Source organism: Stegostoma tigrinum, chromosome 39, assembly GCF_030684315.1.
Source record: "Stegostoma tigrinum isolate sSteTig4 chromosome 39, sSteTig4.hap1, whole genome shotgun sequence".
Lineage (NCBI taxonomy): Eukaryota > Metazoa > Chordata > Chondrichthyes > Orectolobiformes > Stegostomatidae > Stegostoma > Stegostoma tigrinum.
In genome coordinates this window covers 21,498,915-21,518,877 of record NC_081392.1, presented here as the reverse complement: position 1 = coordinate 21,518,877, position 19,963 = coordinate 21,498,915, and the positions used below count along the sequence as shown (strand labels likewise).

Below are 19,963 nucleotides of genomic sequence, written 5' to 3'. Positions count from 1 at the left end.
CTCTCTCCCCTCTCACTCGTGGCCTGTGTTTGCCAACATATGTGTGTCTTGTCTTGTATTAGATGTCTGAGGAAACACATTATACTATGATTCCCTCTCCATGTCCCCATCCCCTCAGTGCCCCACTTGACTGATTTGGAGCAGGACTCCTAGGCAGTATCTGTTAGCTCATCATGGTCTGTGACCTTCCTCGGGGAAAGCACATTTATCACAACAATGTTCTCACTCATTTTTCGAGCTGCTGTATACAGAATCCAGACTTGGCTGAACCTGACAGAGATGTCACTAATGTACAGGTGTGAGTTGGAGCACACACCTCAGTATGGCTTTCCCAAGGGGGAGATGTTACCCTGGTCTAGACGGAGAGGAAAGCAGGAATACAGCAGCCAGTATAGGTACCCGGGACAGGTCGTCGATTGCACCGTCCTGTCCTTGGCTCAAACTCTTCATTTTCATCCAGACAAAGACAGAAGAATGACCCGGCCACGTTCTCGCAGACAGCAGAGCCACAGACACCGTCGATAGTCTCACACTCGTTCACGTCTGCAAAGGGACGGCAAGTTTTACAGTGAAGATTTAGCTGAATTTGAACCAATTGCATGACAGTCACTTTTGTGTCCTGAATTTCATTCCCTGGCTCTTAAATCAGAAAACACCCCAGACTCACTTCAGCTCAGGTTTAACAATCTTCAGGTTGCGATTACAATACTGCCAAGTTCAAAAAATAAGAAACATTTCACAAGCAGCTCCTCACCTTTCTCCATGAATGTTGGGCACTTATCACACCTCAGCCACTGTCCTCACAGGCACCACCCAGCAGGAGGTAGTGGTCAGTTTGACTGAATTTACTTCCTTTAGTAAGTCATTGTGAATTTGCTAAAGGCACAATATGTGCAAACATCATAATTAAGAGCATTGATGTAGAAATAAACAGTGTTAATGAAAGTACTGCACTAGATGGATGCATATAAGAAATTGTATAAGAAATCAAGCATCATGTGGCAAAGGTAACCACATAATACAACTAATGACAGGAATGGAATGCCCTCAAACTCTCTGCCTCACTCTTCTTTTAAGATGATCCTTAAAATCCATTTCATTGACAAGGTGCTGATAACCATCATAAAAGCTCATTCTGTGGTTCAGTGTCAAATTTTATTTGTTAATCACCCTTGAGAGTCACCTAAGTTGCCATGTTAAAGGTTCTATAAAACAAAAGATATTGTTGTTGTAGTAAAGACTTGTTAACAAAATTAAAGCTGCATAGGGACCAGAACAGAAAGCAAAGTAATGTACAAGAAAGCAATATACTGCAGATGCTGGAACTCCAAGATAAAAACAGAGAGTGCGAGAGTGCGTGCAAGAGAGAGAGAGACCAGATTTTGTATTTCAGGGTCAATGGCAGGAAATAAGTATAGGGTGATATTTTGGAGGGTCAGGATTAGGAAGCCTACTCTTTTTGATTTACATTAATGGTGTGAACTTGGGTAGATGGGCATTACCTCAAACTCTGAGCTGTTGACACGTTATCCTCCCCGCCCAGCCCAAAACATAAGGTCTCTCTCCTCCCTCTACAATGATACTATAAAGCTAATATCTCATTTTTCATTTTGCCCAATTGAAAAAAAAAATCATGTCACACGTGTCAGCAATAAATTTAACTTCCCTGTACATCAGCCCATCTCCCCAGCTGGTCTAAGTCCACCCGAAATCTGTTTTATTCTTCCAATTTGCTACTTTTCTGAGGTCCATTTTACGTAGTTGCTGTCATACAGTGTCAGTCAGATGTGTCAGTCATCCCACACTGTCCACACCATCAGCCACAGCTGGAAACAATCAGGCATTCTCACTTGCTGTCAAGTTGTCCACAGCCCATGTGACTTACCCACACACCGTGAACCATCTGATGTCATCTGGTAACCCTGGTCACAGTGGCACTGGTAGGAAGCAGCCACGTTTTGACAATATGCATTCAACCCACAAATCGTGGCATTGACACACTCATCGATATCTGTGAGAGGTGGCAAAGAAAGCAGTTTACTCACTGACAGAGATAACATACTCATTGTGGCACATTGCCAGGCCTGCACTGCTACAGTCACATGGGCAGAGTCAGAGCAGCACCAGCAAGGTCCCACTGGCAGAACCGTACTCTAGCTACAGCCACTCATCCATAGCCTGACATTTCCAGCAGTTTGTGCCATTTGAATGTTATTGTTCTTGTTGGGCCGTCCATTGCTAGTTCCTCCTTCTTGGCTCTGCCTTGGTGCTGACACAGTCTTCAGTGCAGTTTATCAGCAGCTCCTGAGTTTAAACGTGCTGCTGTTCTCCAGACACCTGCGTATCTCGTCAAGTATCCTAATGCTATAAATGTGTAATAACAAAACTCTATTATAAATCGACACTACATGCCTTGGCAGAAATTTTGGCATGAAACCCAGTTACTTTTATTTCCCTGAGGATTTGGCACAACTCACCATTGCAGTCCTGAGCAGGGCTGAGCTCAGTGATACACTTGAAGGAGCCAGCAGTATTCTCTAGGCCCAAAACGTCAGCTTTCATGCTCCTGAGATGCTGCTGGGCCTGTTGTGTTCATCCAGCCCCACACTTTGTTATCTTGGATTCTCCAGCATCTGCAGTTCCCATTATCTCTGATCACAGTATTCTCACATTGTTTGCTCCCACAGATGTAGTATAGGAATCAATTAACCTTCCAACCGGACAGAGGGGTTCAGAGTCAGGAACATCATTTACAATCAGGCACTGGAAGCCAATCACATTCAATGTGTGGGGAGGGGCAACTTGCCTTCAATGGGGGTTTAGTGGCTCCTGTTCCTCTCTGAAGGAATGTTGAGAGCTTTTAGCTTTGGCGCAGCAACCCACCCCCAGTTTATTAATAACTTCAAGAGGATCTACAGGGAACGTGGTCACGGCCTTGAGACTCTGGCCTCAGACTTTGCAGCGCAGGGCATAATTTTATTCCACAGCTTCCAGTCCAAGCTCCTCTACTTTCTCTCTCCTTCTTTTCGCCATTTCCTCTCTCCTATTCAATCCCTACATTAATCTGCTCTCCTCCAGTCACACCACCATTTTCATTCTCGCCCTCCTGTCTATCATACCCTTCACATTCATCCATCTTCCTCTTTGCTCTCTCCCTCACACACAAAATCTTTCATATTTGCAAATTTGATTGAATTATTCTCAGTTTGCAGTAATATAACCACTTCAGTTTGAGAGCTGGCAATTGAGATTCAGTTTCTGAAACTTGGATTTCCTGCCAATCAGCCTTCCTTTGGAGTCTGTCTCTCAGTCTCATCACTCAAACAGCCAGTCATATCCAGGTCAGCATAAGTTTTGTTTCTCATCCCATCCACACTAGAGCAGCACAAACCCGGAGATGATTCTAGCTCAGACTTATCCGATCACAGCCACAGTTTAGACCATCAGCACTCAGAATGCTCATCCTGTGGCAGGGCTGTAGTAAACATCTGATCACAGCTCCCCAGTTCTCCATATTCAGAACAGGGACCAAACCCCATATTGTTCCAATCCACATCGGCTCTCTGAGCTCAGGGGGCCTGAGTTACAGTAGCAATATACGCACTGCATGAGTGACAAAGTCTGGGGCCTTAGATAGTGATGGGAGTGGTTCCAATCTCGTACCATCCTAGGGCTGCTCAGGAATCTCTCTGACTCTTTCTGCAGCATGAAGAGAGGCCCTTCAGCCCAAACTGGTCCACGCTGAGCAAAATGTCCGTCCATGCTAATCCCATTTCTCTGTACATGTCCCATATCCCTCTAAATCTTTCCTATCCATGTATTTGTCCAAATGTCTTTTAAATGTTGTTAATGTACCCACCTCAATCATTTCTGCTGGCAGCTTATTCCATATGCGTACAGCCTTCTTGTGGAAAAAAGTTGTCCCTCAGGTTCTCATGTATTCTTTCCCCTCTTGCCTTAAACTGATGCCCTCTAGTCTCGATTTCCCAACCCTGGGAAAAAGATTGAGTGCACTTACCCTATCCATGCCTCTCATGATCTTATACACTTATATAAGATTCCCCCTTAGTCTCCTGCATTCTAAAGAAAAAAGTCCTAGCTTGTCCAACCTCTTCCCATAACTCAGTCTCTTATGTCCTGGCAACATCCTTGTAAATTTCTTCTGCACTCTTTCCAGTTTAATAACATCCTTCCTAAAGCAAGGTTACCAAAATTAAACACAATACTCTAAGTGTGGCCTCACCAACATTCTATACAAATGCAACATAACTTCTCAACTTCTCTATTCATTGCCCTGACTGATGAAGGCCAGTGTGCCAAAAGCCTTCTTCACTGCCCTGTCTACCTGTGACTCCACTTTCAGAGAACCATATACCTGAACTCCAAGATCCCTCTGTTCCACTACACTCCTTAATGCTCAACCATTGACCATGAAACTCCTACCTTGATTTGACTTTCCAAAATGCAACTTCACATTTATCTATATTAAACTCCATTTGTCATTTCTCGGCCCACTTCTCCAGCTGATCAAGATCCTGCTACAATTTCTGATAACCTTCCTATTTTAGTGTTATCTGCAAACTTACTAATCATGCTCCGTACATTCTCATCCAGATCATTGATATAGTTGCAGGATGGGTTAAGGTGGGATGCTCTGAAGGTCGGTGTGGACTTGTTGGGCCGAAGGGCCTGTTTCCACACTGTAGGGATTCTATGGTGATGATCATAACAAACAGCAACGGGCCCAGCACCAACCCTGAGGCACACCACTAGTCACAAGCCTCCAGTCCAACAAGCATCCTTCCACTATTACCCTCCACTTCCCACAATCAAGCTAGTTGTGTACCCAATTAACAAGGTGTGCAGCTGGATGATCACAGCAGGCCAAGCAGCATAAGAGGAGCAGGAAAGCTGACGTTTCGGGCCTAGACCCTTCTCTGAAGAAGATCTCTGTGTATCCAATTTGCCAGCTTTCTCTGGATTCCATGCAATCTAGCATTCCAGAGCAGCCTGCCATGTGGAACCTTGTTAAAGGCCTTGCTGAAATACATATAGACTTCAACAACAAAAACAAAGTTGCTGGAAAAGCTCAGCAGGTCTGGCAGCATCTGTGAAGAAAAAAACAGAGTTAAAGTTTCGGGTCAGGTGACCCTTCCTTAGAAGTGATGGTGGCTGGGAATGTTTATATGTGGAAAATACGGAGGTGGGTGGGATAGGGAATAAATGATAGGATAGAGCTCAGACAGAGAGAAAGACAGTTGGACGGACAAAGGAGTTGCTAACAATCAGGCTGGGAGGATGAATAGTTGTTAATGCGGACTGTTAGAGACTAACAACAGGGGATGTGTAGTGGCAGGCTATGTGGTAACACGGCCTGGTGTGTGGGTTAGGGGGCTGGGACATGGGAGAGTTTAGGCCCTAAAATTATTGAACTCAATATTGAGTCCAGAGGGCTGTAGGTCCCCAAGCGGAAAATGAGGTGTTGTTCCTCCAGCTTGCATTGGGCTTCGCTGGAACAATGTAGCAAGGCAGAGACAGAGATGTAGGCCAGAGAGCAGGGTGGTGCATTGAAGTGCCATGTAGACTATGTCTACCGCCCTGTCCTCCTCAACCCTCCTGGTCGCTTCATCAAAGAACTCCAATAAATTTGTGAGGCATGATTTCACATGCACAAATTCATGCTGAGTACTCCTAACCAAACTCTGTCTTTCTTAATGCATGTATATCTTATCCCTCAGAATCTTCTTAAGTAACTTACCCACCACAGATATTGGCTTATTGGTCTATAGTTCCCAGGTTTTCCTTTGCAGCCCTTCTTGAATAAGGGCATAACGTTCTCTACCCTCCAGTCTTCTGGGACCACACCTGTGGCTAATGATGATGCAAATATATCAACCAGGGCCCCTGCAATTTCTTTCCTAGCCTCTTACAGTGTATCTGGTCAGGACCAGGGGATTTATCCATCTGCATACATTCTAACAAGTCCAACATCTCCTCTACTGTGATATGGACTGTCCCCAAGATATCGCCACTAACTTCCCCAAGTCTTCACGTCTTTCTCCACAGTAAACACAGAGGAGAAATATTCATTGAGGACCTTGCCCATCTCCTGTGGTTTCACATACATGCCCACTTTGGTCCTTGTCAGCTCCTATTCACTCTCCAGTTATTCTTTTTCCTTCAATATACTGAAAGAATCTCTTTGGAATCACTTTAACCTTCACAGCCAAAGCTATGGCATGTCCGCTTTCCTCCCTCCTGATTTCCTTCTTCAGTAAATTCCTGTAACCCTTATATACCTCCAGGGAATCCCTTGATCACAGCTGCCTGTTCCTGAGCCATGCCTCCTTTCGTTTTGGTCGAAACCTTAATATCAATGTCATCCAGGATTCCCTACTCCTGCCAATTTTGCCCTTCACCGTCACAGGAACATATAAACCTTGACCTCTAGCTAGCACACTTCTAAAGGCCTCCCACTTGTCAGAGGCTCCTTTGCCTGCAAACAAACTACTCCAATCAACACCTGCAAGCTCCTGTCTAATTCCATTAGAATACACCTTGCCCCAGTTTAGCACTTGAACCAGTGGGCCAGTTTTGCCCCTAACTGTAACTATTTTAAAATTAATAGAACTATGGTCATTGGTCCCAAAGTGCTCCCCCATTGACACCTCGGTCACCTATCCTGTCCTATTTCCCAACAGTAGGTCAAGTTTTGCCCCTTCCCAAGTACATACTGCCTGAGGAACCTTTCCTGAATACACTTAACAAATTCTACCACATCTAAGCCCTAAATACCATGGCAGTCGTGGTCTATGTTAGGAAAATTAAATTCCCCTACTATGACAAGCCTATTTCTTCTGCAAGTCTCCCCAGTCTCCCTGCATTTTTGTTCCTCTAATTCCCATTGACTCTTTGGGGACATATATTGCAACCCCAATAATGTCACCAACCCCCTCTTATTTCTTAGCTCCACCCACAAAGTCTCACTGGATGATCCTCTGTTATTTCATCTGACTGCTGCTGTGATACTCCTTTAATCAAAAATGCAACTCTCCCTCCCCCCTTTCCTCCTTCTCTGTCCCACCTAAAGCACATGAAGTTGCCAGTCCTGTCCCTCCCTTAGCCATGGACCTGCAATGGCTATAATATCCCAGTCTTATGGACCTATCCATACCCTGAGTTTATTGGCCTTACCTGTCAGCTCTCTTACTTGAAATAGATGTAATTTAATCCAGAAGGCATTCCTTGCTCCCTGCTCTGTTCGAACCTGACCTGTCTCTTCAACTTGCTATTTCCAATTACTGTATCTCTTTCCAGCCTCGCGCTTGACTCTGTGCTTTTGAGGATCCTACCCCTGTCCCTGCACCGCCGTGCCATGCACTCACCCGCCCCCACACCCCCCCACCAGTCTAGTTTAAACCCTCCCTTGTAGCACTAGCAAATCTGCCTGCCAGGATATTGGTCCGTCTCCAGCTCAGGTGCAACCCCTCCCTCTTGAACAGGTCACTTTTGCCCCAGAAAGGATACCAATAACCCAGGAATCTGAATCGCTGCCTCCTCCACCAATTCTTTAGCTGTGTAATATGACGGAAATGTGTCAGCTCATGCAGGTGAAGAATTATAATGGCCAGAAACTGAACTGGACTCACTATATATACAGTGGCTACAAGAACTGGTCAGAGGATGGGAATTCTGCATCAAGTAACTCATCTCCTGACTCCGCAAAGCCTATCTACCTTCGACAAGGCACAAGTCAGTTGTATGATGGAATACTGCCCACTCACCTGGGTAAGTGCAGCTCCAGCAACACTTGAGAAGCTTGAGGCCATCAGGACAAAGCAGCCCGCTTAACTGGCACCACATCCAAGCATTGACTTCCTCCACCACTGATGCTCAGAAGGTGCAGTGTGTACTATCTACAAGATCCACTGCACCAACTCACCAGGACACTTTAGATACCACCTTCCAAACTCACAACCACATCCATCCAGGAGGACAAAGGCATGGGAACACCCCTTAACATGGGAAAATATAATAGAAGCAACATATCTTGGAAGTACCCCTCCAAGCCATGCATCATCGGGACTTGGAAATTTTTTGCTATTCCTTCATTGTCATTGGGTCAAAATCCTGGAATTTGCTCCCTAAGGGCATTGTGGGTCAACCGACAGCACACGGGACAGAAGCAGTTCAAGAAGGCAGCTCACCCCCACCAATAGGATTGGAAGTAAATGCTGGGCCCAGCCAGTGACACCCACATCCTCTAAAAATAGAAGACAATGGTTTAAGAAAAATCTGAGGAAGGATCACTGGACCCAGAATGTTAACTCTGATTTTTTCTTTACAGGTGCTGCCAGGCCTGTTGAGCTTTACCAGCAACTTCTGTTTTTGTTCCTGATTTACAGCATCCGCAGTTCTTTCGGTTTTTTTTCAGAAGACTGTGGTTGCTCTGAGCCCATGTGGAGCTTCATGGGAGCATGCCAGAAGTCAGGGTCAGAGAAAGGAGTGTACATGGAGGATGTTGCCAGGAAACTGGGAGTTATCTGAGCAGAGAACAGAGTTGCGTTAACTCTCACTGTCCATGGTGCATTGGGGTCTGCACATCCCCCATGGACTCACTGGTAAGGGCTTTTGGAGCTGACATGAGTGGCACATGAGAGGTTTCAAAGAGTCATTGAGTTCTTCATATCCTCATGTACAACCCTCGGCCCTGAGCATGTCTCGTCAAGTATCATATCGCTATATATGTGTAATAACAAAACACAAATACAAATCGACACAACATGCCTTGACAGAAATTTTGGCATGAAATCCAGTTGCTTTTATTTCCCTCAGGAACTGGGATAACTCACCAATGCAGTCCTGAGCAGGATTGAGCTGAAATCCTTCACTACAATCAGTGATACACTGGAAGGAGCCAGCAATATTCTCACATCTTTTGCTCCCACAGATGGTTGGATATTCAGTGCACTCATCAAGATCTGTTACATGAAAAAAAGATACAGACAAAATAAATTCTGGACACAATCAGTCACAGTTGATCATTGCTAAAAGTTCAGGAGGCAGGCAGAGAAGAGTCACTATGCAGGCCTGAGGCTTGCCTTATGCAAAAGCTAGTTTCAATTTTGTGTGAGAACGAGGTCGAGAACGAGAGTGAGACCGAGATCCAGTTACCATGGACACAGTATGTATGGAATCAATGTTGTGGATTTTTAAGTAGGATGGAATGCAGTGAGATTGGGTGCCAGTGTTTATGAGATTCAATGAGAATGTTATCTCAGTGGTGGGAGGTCAGTATCCAATGCTGTAGAATCCAGTTGGCATTGGATCCAGGAGGGTGTGAAACCACCACTGAAAATACTCACAGAGCAGTGAGTAGAAGCATCATTAAAAATGCTGCTAAATCCCTGGGCAAGGAAAGGTCAGATACTTACCAAAACACTGGGATCGATCTTCATCAACGAGGAATCCAGGCTCACACACGCACTCAAATGACCCAACTGTATTGGTACAGCTCCCACGATCACAGACACCTGGCTGTGTGCATTCATCAACATCTAATGGAAATGAAAGGAACACAGAGATGGGTTAAGAGAGGGGAAAAACAAATGAGGAAGGTGAGGCGAGGAGAGGAGGGGGAAAAGCATTGAGAGACTGACAGACAGAGAGAAAGAGAAACAGAGTTTGGGGAAGAGACAAGGGAAGGTAGGGGTGGGAGAGGCAGATTTAGAGGAACAGAGTGAGAACGGGAGATGGGGAAGAAACAGAGAGAGAGAAAGAGACAGAATGAAAGAGCAGAAAAATAAAAATGAAGGGAGGCAGAGGAAAATGAAAGAACAGAAGTGAGAGGAATGAGAAAATCATAAAATGGAGAGTGAGAGAAAATCAGGGGAACAGAGATAGAGAAAGCTAAATGAAGACTTCATATGATCCCACTGTTTAACAGCCTTTGCTTTTTTAAGTTAAGGGACCTACAAAATGAGGCAAACATGCAGGAACCCAGTTAGGGTGAAGTTCACACTGATCGGGAAATGACCCAGAGTTAGAATTTCCGGAAAACCAATGCAATGGAGAACTCGAGACCAATAACAAGTATGGAGGGAGAAGCAAGTGTGAGATGGGGGAGAGAGAATCAAAAGGCTGGCATTGGTTGAAGAGGGAGAAAGTGTTTCCTAAAGGAGAGAGAGTAATGACATGGAGGATGGAGTGAAAGCAGGAGAGAGACAGGAAGGGAGAATTGTAAATATTCATGTATCAGAATCAATGCTGAATAATGTAGATATCTCACCAAGACAGGTGGAAAGATCAGCAGAAGTAGTGAATCCCTCAGCACAGAGACAGGTGTAGGATCCCACACTATTCAAACATTCCCCGTATGGAGCACAGAAATCTCCCTCAAAACATTCGTTGATATCTGAAAAACCATAAAGAAAATCTCACAGTGAATCCACAGTGCTCTTTTACTTAACCTCATTGATTTTTAGGAAAGCTAATTGGAGATAAGATTAACAGTTACTTGGTAAAGCAGGTTAAAAGATGAAAGTTAGCACACATTTGTTACAGCATTGTGATCAGAGATAATGGGAACTGCAGATGCTGGAGAATCCACGATAACCAAGTGTGGAGCTGGATGAACACAGCAGGCCAAACAGCATCTCAGGAGCACAAAAGCTGACGTTTCGGGCCTCACCTTCCTGGACCTCTCTGTCTCCAGCTCAGGCAACCAGCTAGAAACTGAGGTCCATTTCAAACCCACCGACTCCCACAGCTACCTAGGATAGACCTCCTCCCACCCACCCCCCTGCAAAAATTCCATCAGCTCTGATGAAGGATCTAGGCCCAAAATGTCAGCTTTTCTGGTCCTGAGATGCTGTGTTCATCCAGCTCCACGCTTTGTTACAGCAATGTTATTGTTTTTGGATGAAGTAACAGAGGATGTTAGAACATAAAACCTAAAACAGTACAGCACAGGAATGGGCCCTTTGGCCCACAATGTTGTACTGAACATGACGCCTGCCATTGGTCCATAACCCTCCATTCCTCGCATATTCATGTGCTTATCTAAAAGTTCCTTAAATATCCTTATTGTATCCACCACCACCCACATATCTGGCAATGCATTCCAGAATCCTACCACTGTGTAAAAAACGTACTCCTTACATTTCCTTTGAACCTTCCCCCTCTAACATTAAAAGCATGACCCCTAGTTTTAGGCCTTTCATGACTGGGATAAGGATTCTAACCATCAACCCTATCTGTGCACCTCACAGTTTTATAGACTTCTATCATGTCCCTCCTTAGCCTGCACCACTCAAGAGAAAACAACCCGAGTTTTTCTAACCTCTCTTTATAGCTCAAACCCTCTAATCCAGGTAGCATCCTGGTAAATAAAAATCAAAAGAACTGAAGATGCTGTAAATCAGGAACAAAAACAAAGTTGCTGCAAAATCTCAGCAGGTCTGGCAGCATCTGTGAAGAAAAGGTCAGAGTTAAGGTTTCGGGTCCAAAGGAAGGGTTTGAGGAAGGGTCACTGGATCCGAGTGTTAACTCTGGATTATTTTCTTCACAGATGCTGCCAGACCTGCTGAGCTTTTCCAGTAGAGACACGAAGAACTGCCAATGCTGGAGTGAGAGATAACACAGTGTGTAGCTGGACGAGCACAGCAGGCCAGGCAGCATCAGAGGAGCAGGAAGGCTGACGTTTTGGATCAGGACCCTTCTTCAGAAATGGGGTTTTGTTTTGGTTAGCATTCTGGTAAACGTCTTCTGCACCCTCTCCAAAGCCTCTACATCATTCCTCAAATGTGGCAAACAAAATGCTCTGAATATCACCTAACCAAAGTCTTACAAAGCTGCAACATGACATCCTGACTCTTGTACTCAATTCCCCAACCAATAAAGGCAAGCATGTCATCTGCCTTCTTTACCACCCTATCTACTTACATGGCTGCTTTCAGGGAGCCACGGACTTGAACCTCAAGATCCTTCCGTGCAGCAATGCTGTTCAGGGTCCTGCCATTAACTACCTACTTTTCGTTAACATTTGATCACCCAAAGTGTAGCAGCTGACAATTACCCAGATTAAACTCCACCTGCCATTTCGCCACCCATATCTGCAACTGATCTATATCCCACTGTATCCTTTGACGACCTTCTACGCTATCCACAACTCCATTGAACTTTGTATCGTCTGCAAAGTTACTAACTCACCCATCTACATTTTCATCTAAGTAGTAATTTATATATATCACAAACAGCAGAGGTCCCAGCACAGATCCCTGCAGAACACCACGAGTCACGGATCTCCAGCCTGAAAAACACCCTTTCATCACTACCCTCTGTCTTCTATAGGCAAGCCAATTCTGAATCCATGTGGTTAACTCACCTTGGATCCCATGCATCTTAATCTTCTGGATGAATCTTGTTGAAAGCCTTACTAAAAGCCAAGCAGACAACATCCACTGCTCCATCCTCAACAAACACCTTCATCACCTCCTCAAAAAAATTCAGTCAAGTTAGTAAGACATGACCTGCCCCGCACAAAGCCATGCTGACTGTCCCTAATTAGGCCATGCTTTTCCAAAATGTACATAAATGTTATCCCTAAGAATTTTCTCCAACAGCTTCCCAACCACCGATGTGAGACTTACTGGTCTGTAGTTTCCTGGATTATCCCTATTTCCCTTCTTGAACAGAGGAACAAAAGTAGCTACTTGCCAGTCCTTTGGGACCTCTCCAGTAGCTAGTGTGGATACAAAGGTCTTGGTCAAGGCCCCAGCAAGCTCCTCTCTAACCTCTCTCAATAAGGTGAGGTAAATACCAACGGGCCCTGGGGACTTAGTCACCTTAATGCTCTTCAAGAGATCCAACACCACTTCTTTCTTGATCTCAAAATGCCCGAGCATAATAGCATGCTCCACACAAATCTCACTATCCTCCACATCCTTCTCCTCGGTGAATAGCGAAGCAAAGCACTCATTTAGGGTCTTGACCACATTCTCTGCCTCCAAGCACAAGTTCCCTCCTTTATCTTCGAGTGTTCCTACCTTCTCCCTAGTTATTCTGCCACTCTAGTCTAAACCCTACCGAGTAGCACTAGTGAATTTCCCTGCCAGGACATGGATTCCCCTTCAGACTGAGTGCAAGCCATCTCTCTTGTAATAGTCACCCCTACCCCAGAAGAGGTCCCAATGAACCAAGAACCTGAAACCCTGCTCCCTGCACCTGCCTCCTTAGCCACTCATTCATCTGTGCTATCTTTCTATTCCTTGCCTCACTAGCACATGATACCGATAGTAACCCAGAGGTTACTCGCCTCAAGGTCCTGATTTTCAGCTTCTCTCCTAATTCCCTGTACTCACTCCACAGGACCTCATCCCTCTTTCTACCCATGTCATTAGTACCAATATGCACCATGACCTGTAGCTATTCATCCTCCCCCTTAAAAAAATTCATGCAACTGCTCAGAGACAACCTTGACCCTGACACCAGGGAAGCAACACATCATCCTGGAGTCTCGGACACAGTCACTGAAACACCTGCCGTATCCCTAACTAGCGAGTCTCTGACCATTATTCCTCGCTTGGATCTTACCTGACCCTGTAATACAGCAGAGTCAGATTTGGTGTCACAGGCCTGGCTGCTGATTTTATACTCCCCTGACAGGTTATCCCCCAACAGTTTCCAAAATTTGTAATTCTGTTAGAGAGGCAACAGCCATAGGAGACTCCGGCACTGTGTTCCTTCCTCTCTAGGCACTCACCCATTCACCCGACTGTGGTGTGACCACCTCGCCATGACTAGGACCTATCACACTTTCTGCCCCCCAAGTATGCTCCTCAGTGTGGCTAACTGCCACTCCAACTGAACGACATGATCTGTGAGGCGCTGCAGCCAGCCACATTTCCTGCAGACATTGTCATCAGGGACACTAGCCTGCTCCCTTGTTACTGAGAGTCATGTCATTAGTGCGGCATGCATGGACTTCCAAAAGGCATTTGACACAGTGTGACACAACAGATCTGACAGCCAAGTTACAGCTCATGGGAAAAACAGGGACAGCAGTAATGTGAACACAGAATTGGCCCAATGATGGCCAACAGAGTGTGGTGGAAAATATTTGTATTTCAGACAGGATGACGTTTACAATGTGTAATTTCCCAGGTGTCAGTGTTAGGGCTGCTGCTTTTCTTGATCTAAATTAATGACCTAAACCTAGGGTGCACCGGGCACAACTTCAACATTTACAGCGAACACAAAGCCTGTGAGCACTGTGAACCGTGACGGGGAGAGTGATAAACTTCAGGAGGATATGGGCATCTGCTGGAATGAGTGGACAAGTGGCAGATAAAATGTAACACAGAAAGTGTGAGGGGATTTATGTTGGCAAGAGAGATGATCTAAAGTAATGAGTACAATTCAAAATGGCTACAGGAGCAGAGAATCCTGGGGGTTTATATATTCAAATTACAAAAGGTTGTAGGAAAGGTTAGAGCTCAGTTAATAAGGTATATGGAATCCTGGGCTTTATTAATAGGGACATAAAATACAAAAACAATTTTTAACAAACCTGCATAAAACATTGATTCCGTCTGAGCTGGTGCATAGTGTCCAAATCAGGACCACCAGCCTTTAGGGAGGATGTAAAGGTGTGAAGAGAAGGTGCAGAAACAATCCTGAGAATGGTTCCATTAGTTGTGAGTGGTTAGGGTCTGGATTTATAATGCCTGAGAGTGTGGTAGAGGCAGGTTCAATAGATACTTGGACCTGAAAATATAAAGATTGGCAGGGCTACACGAACACTTGAGGATGAGGAATATGAAGTTTATCTCACAAAGAGCCAGTACAGAGATGATAAGTTGAATGGTCTCCTTCCGAGCTGCAACTATTCTTTGATTGATAAAGATGCTGCTCTGCATTACATGTCAATTTTTCACATTCCACATTTAAAGACACGCATCTGACAAAGAGATGGCTAATCCAGAACCAACTCAGCCTGACTGTGCAAACATTCACTGTGATCGTTCCACAGCAAGAGGAATGTACATTTCTGTAGCTCCTTTTTACATCGTCATGATGTATCAGTAGCTCTACAGCAAATACATTATTGTTAAAATGTAATGATTTTAGTAATGGAGCAAACAGTCAATTGCGCACAGCAGGATCCCACCAAAAGCTACTGAGTTCAGTGAAGACCACATTCAGTTCTGTGTACAGAATGTGTTGGAATGCTGGGAGAAAATTGGTTTCAAATTTTCTACAGCTGACTACAGCCTCAGCTTATACAACTCTGGGACTTTGTGTCAGTCTGAGTCAAACCTGCACATCGATTGCCGTCAGCGCTTTGCCGATATCCAGGGTTACAGTCACACTGGTACGATCCCTCCGTGTTCACACATCTTCCAGAATTCCCACACGGTGCAGCATTTACACACTCATCAATATCTGTAACAAAACACAGACAATCAGGCTGCACTTGGTACATTTTAATCCTGACATCAGCTTGTTTATTCATGGGGAAAGAGTAAAACTAGCAGGCTGCCATGTGGCCTGACAGCACAATGATGTAATGATTGTAATTTTGATTATGAAGAATCTAACAGCTTTTCAAATAATTTGCACAATTTTCTATAGACTATGTATACTTTTTGGGGTGTGTGCTGGTCTTGCAACAGAGCAATGGGAGATTAATTCCTTACCAGACCCCATGCCGTACCTTGTTGTTGAGGTGTTGATGGAGACAGTGTGGAGCAAGTTTTACTCTGCAACTAGCCTCATCCTATCTCTGTTCTGGGAGTGTTTGTTGCTGCTATTCCCTCCTGCCTCGGGGTATTGTTACCATTATTTGGCTTGAGGCTGTAAGTAAATCAGAGGCTCTCATTACCTGAACACTTTCGATTCTGGATTCTGTAGCCGGTTGGACAGGGCAGGCAGCGGAATGATCCGAGTGAATTCACACACTCTGCGTTCGGACATGTGGATATATCCAGACACTCATCGATATCTGAAATGGTGTAAAATGAATGGAGAACAGACTGAAGTTGGCAATTTACTGTCCACATCGATGTAATTATTATAAGTGAGGCAGAATCAGTCAGTGTGTGAGAAAGAGACTGAGCCTGGAGTGTTCATAGGTGGTTTCATTATGGGACTGTAGGTCTGAGGTTTGATGCTTTCCCTCCTTTTCTCTCCGTGTTGTCACAGCGAGTATTATTATTCCTCATTCTGCAACAATGATGATTTATCCGTTCTCCCAAATCCCAGGTTCTTATCAATTAATCTCTGGGTCCTTATGAACCTTTCTTGGAGCTTCAGGATGGCAAATCATCAGAATGTGTCAGTCTCTAAAACCCATTTGCCACCTTGTGAATGGCAAGTTTTCAGACTGGACTCTGAGCTTGAGCCTTTTGTGTGATCCTTTTTTAAATTCATTCTCGTGGGTGTCATTCATGTCACTCATTCAGGTGGTGTTACTCCAAAGCCAGTATTTTCTGCCCAGAGGGCAGCTAAGAATCCACCATATTGCTGTGGTTTTGGAGTCATATGTAGGCCAGACCAGGTAATGTGGCAGCTTCCTTCCCTAAAGGACAGTTGTAAACCTAATGGCTGTTCCAACATCATCACTAGAATTTTACTTCCAGATTTTTATTGAACTCAAACTCTGTCATTATTGTGGATTTGAACCTGGGCCACCAGAACATTAGATAACATGGTGTGCAACTGGATGAACACCGCAGACCAAGCAGCATCAGAGGAACAGGAAAGCTTGACATTTCGGGTCGGGACCCTTCTTCAGACCAAAACGTCAGCTTTCCTGATCCTCTGATGCTGCTTGGACGGCTGTGTTCATCCAGCCTCACACTGTGTTATCTCAGATTCTCCAGCATCAGCAGTTCCTACTATCCCCAGAACATTACCTGGGTCTTTGAATTAATATCCCAGCAATAATACCAACAGGCTGTTGCTCCCCCAAGTGCCGTCCTGTCACACGCAAAATCATCTACCAGACCCTCCATGGCTTGGGCTTTTTTGCTGATATTGAGTTTCTGAGGTAGGAGGTGACAGAAATGTGTAAAACTCCTCAGTGTCAGCTTTATAATGAGGACAAAATATTGATTACCGACACAATCCGTCCCGTGAGAATTGGCTGAAAACCCCTTGGAACAGGCACAATGGAAACTGCCGACTGTGTTCACACATCGACCATTGAGGCATGGCCGAGGTCTCACTCTACATTCGTCAGTATCTGCAGGAGACACAGAAACCATCAGACATCTGCCTCAAACTGGTCCAATAAATCTCAGTCCCCGTTCCTCAATCCCCATCGAGGCTTGCACACTCAAGCTCCATGTACCCGCTGCTCCCAGCTGATCCCACTCCCCTCCCCCACCCTCCCAAACTCTTCTAGCCTCCATATCCCATGGCCCTCCTAACACAACGATCTCCCCACAGGGTGGGAGCTGGAAGCTAAGCCCTCTAGGTAATTTGGCCTCAGTACCCCACTAAGCAGTAAACCTCCTCTCTGAGCTATGTGAACTGGATCCTAGTGATAAACAAACATCAATCTCATTGACAGCACTGACAGCCCCTGCTGCTTCTCTGAGCACAGTTTGACTCTCTGCTTGGCTCACTCACCAACACAACGCGAGCGCTCCAAGTTCAGCTGGAAACCAGTGTTACATGCACATGTGTAACCAAGCTGGCGGATCACACAGTGTCCTGGCCCACAGATCTGCGGCATCCGGTGACAGATGTGAACCTCAGGAGCTGCACATCAAGAAGGACACAGCAACTGTAAACACCACCGGGGAGTGAAACACACACGCGCACGTGCACACGCACAGTGGGCTACAGTTAGCAAGTCAGAGAGAAAGACTGAGCAAGAGAAAGGCAAAGAGTGGAAGAGAGAAAATAGAAGGCAAAGAAAAAAAGTCTGAAAAGGAATGGAGGAGGAAAGAAAAAGGGATGAACAGAAGGGCTAACACAGACATAGTGAAAGGGAGAGTAAGAATGAGAGAGGGAGCGAGAAAGAACTAGAGAGACAGAGAACAAGAGAGAGTGCGCGCATACACGAGAGCGAGACAGTGCGCGGGGGGACAGAGCGCACAAGGGGGAGAGAGAGAGAGAGAGCGCGCGCAAGGGGGGAGAGAGAGAGAGCGCGCGCGGGGGAGAGAGAGAGTGCACGCGAGGGGGAGAAAGAGCGTGCGCGCGATGGGGAGAGAGAGAGCGCGTGCGATGGGGAGAGAGAGAGCGCGTGCGATGGGGAGAGAGAGAGAGCGCGCGAGGTGGGGGACAGAGAGAGCGCGCGAGGTGGGGGACAGAGAGAGCGCGCGAGGTGGGGGAGAGTGCGCGAGGGGGAGAGTGAGAGCGCGCGGGGGGAAGAGAGAGAGCGCGCGCGCAAGATGGGGGAGAGAGCGCGCGAGGGGGAGAGTGAGAGCGCGTGCGATGGGGAGAGAGAGCGCACGCGCGATGGGGGGGCGAGAGAGCGCGCACGATGGGGAGAGAGAGAGCGCGCGCGATGGGGAGAGAGAGAGCGCGCGCGATGGGGAGAGAGAGAGCGCGCGCGATGGGGAGAGAGAGAGAGCGCGCGAGGTGGGGGAGAGAGTGCGCGAGGGGGAGAGTGAGAGCGCGCGCGATGGGGAGGGAGAGCGCGCGCCCGATGGGGGGAGAGAGAGAGAGCGTGCACGATGGGGAGAGAGAGAGCGCGCGCGATGGGGAGAGAGAGAGCGCGCGCGATGGGGAGGGAGAGCGCGCGCGATGGGGAGGGAGAGCGCGCGCAATGGGGAGGGAGAGAGCGCGCAATGGGGAGGGAGAGAGCGCGCGCAATGGGGAGGGAGAGAGCGCGCGCAATGGGGAGGGAGAGAGCGCGCACGAGGGGGAGGGAGAGAGCGCGCACGAGGGGGAGAGAGAGAGAGCGTGCACGAGGGGGAGAGAGAGCACGCGCGGGGGGGAAGAGAGAGAGCGCGTGCGCAAGATGGGGGAGAGAGCGCGCGAGGGGGAGAGAGCGCGCGAGGGGGAGAGAGCGCGCGAGGGGGAGAGTGAGACCGCGTGCGATGGGGAGAGAGAGCGCGCGCGCGATGGAGGGAGAGAGAGAGAGCGCGCGCGATGGGGAAAGAGGGAGAGAGCGCGCGATGGGGAGAGAGAGAGAGCGCGCGATGGGGAGAGAGAGAGAGCGCGCGATGGGGTGAGAGAGAGAGCGCGCGAGGTGGGGGACAGAGAGAGCGCTAGGGGGGAGACAAAGCGCGCGCGGGCTGGAGAGAGAGAGCGCACGGCGGGGAGTGAGAGCGCACGGGGGGGGGAGAGAGAGCGCACGGGGGGGGGAGAGAGAGCGCACGGGGGGGGGAGAGAGAGCGCACGGGGGGGGGGAGAGAGAGAGCGCGCGCGCAAGATTGGGGAGAGAGCGCGCGAGGGGGAGAGTGAGACCGCGTGCGATGGGGAGAGAGAGCGTGCGCGCGATGGGGCGAGAGAGCGTGCGCGCGATGGGGCGAGAGAGCGTGCGCGCGATGGGGCGAGAGAGAGAGCGCGCGATGGGGCGAGAGAGAGAGCGCGCGATGGGGCGAGAGAGAGAGCGCGCGAGGTGGGGGACAGAGAGAGCGCGCGAGGTGGGGGACAGAGAGAGCGCTAGGGGGGAGACAAAGCGCGTGTGGGCTGGAGAGAGAGAGCGCACGGCGGGGAGAGAGAGCGCACGGGGGGGGAGAGAGCGCGCGCGAGGGAGGGGGGAGAGAGCGCGCGTGCGAGGGAGGGGGGAGAGACCGCGCGAGGGGGGGCGGGGAAAGAGAGACCGCGCGAGGGAGGGGGGAGAGAGAGCGCGCAAGGGAGGGGGAGAGAGACAGTGCGCGAGGGAGGGGGGAGTGAGAGCGCGCGAGGGAAGGGGGAGTGAGAGCGTGCGAGGGAAGGGGGAGTGAGAGCGCGCGAGGGAGGGGGGAGTGAGAGCGCGCGCGATGGGGAGGGGGAGAAGAGCGCG

At 47.6% G+C, this 19,963-nt stretch overlaps 1 protein-coding gene across 5 annotated transcripts in view; it reads right to left on the bottom strand.

Moving 5' to 3' along the window:
• LOC125447701 (latent-transforming growth factor beta-binding protein 1-like) overlaps positions 1-19,963 on the bottom strand; it is a 120,501-nt gene that overhangs the window by 11,649 nt on the left and 88,889 nt on the right. For all 5 annotated transcript variants that reach the window (XM_059640915.1, XM_059640919.1, XM_059640916.1 and 2 more), the window contains 9 exons: positions 17,635-17,766; positions 17,120-17,245; positions 15,884-16,003; positions 15,319-15,444; positions 10,289-10,414; positions 9,435-9,557; positions 8,853-8,981; positions 1,886-2,011; positions 400-543 (listed from right to left, as the gene is read on the bottom strand). In XM_059640915.1, coding sequence (XP_059496898.1) covers positions 400-543; positions 1,886-2,011; positions 8,853-8,981; positions 9,435-9,557; positions 10,289-10,414; positions 15,319-15,444; positions 15,884-16,003; positions 17,120-17,245; positions 17,635-17,766 — 1,152 coding nt within the window. The remainder of the gene's footprint in view (positions 1-399; positions 544-1,885; positions 2,012-8,852; positions 8,982-9,434; positions 9,558-10,288; positions 10,415-15,318; positions 15,445-15,883; positions 16,004-17,119; positions 17,246-17,634; positions 17,767-19,963) is intronic.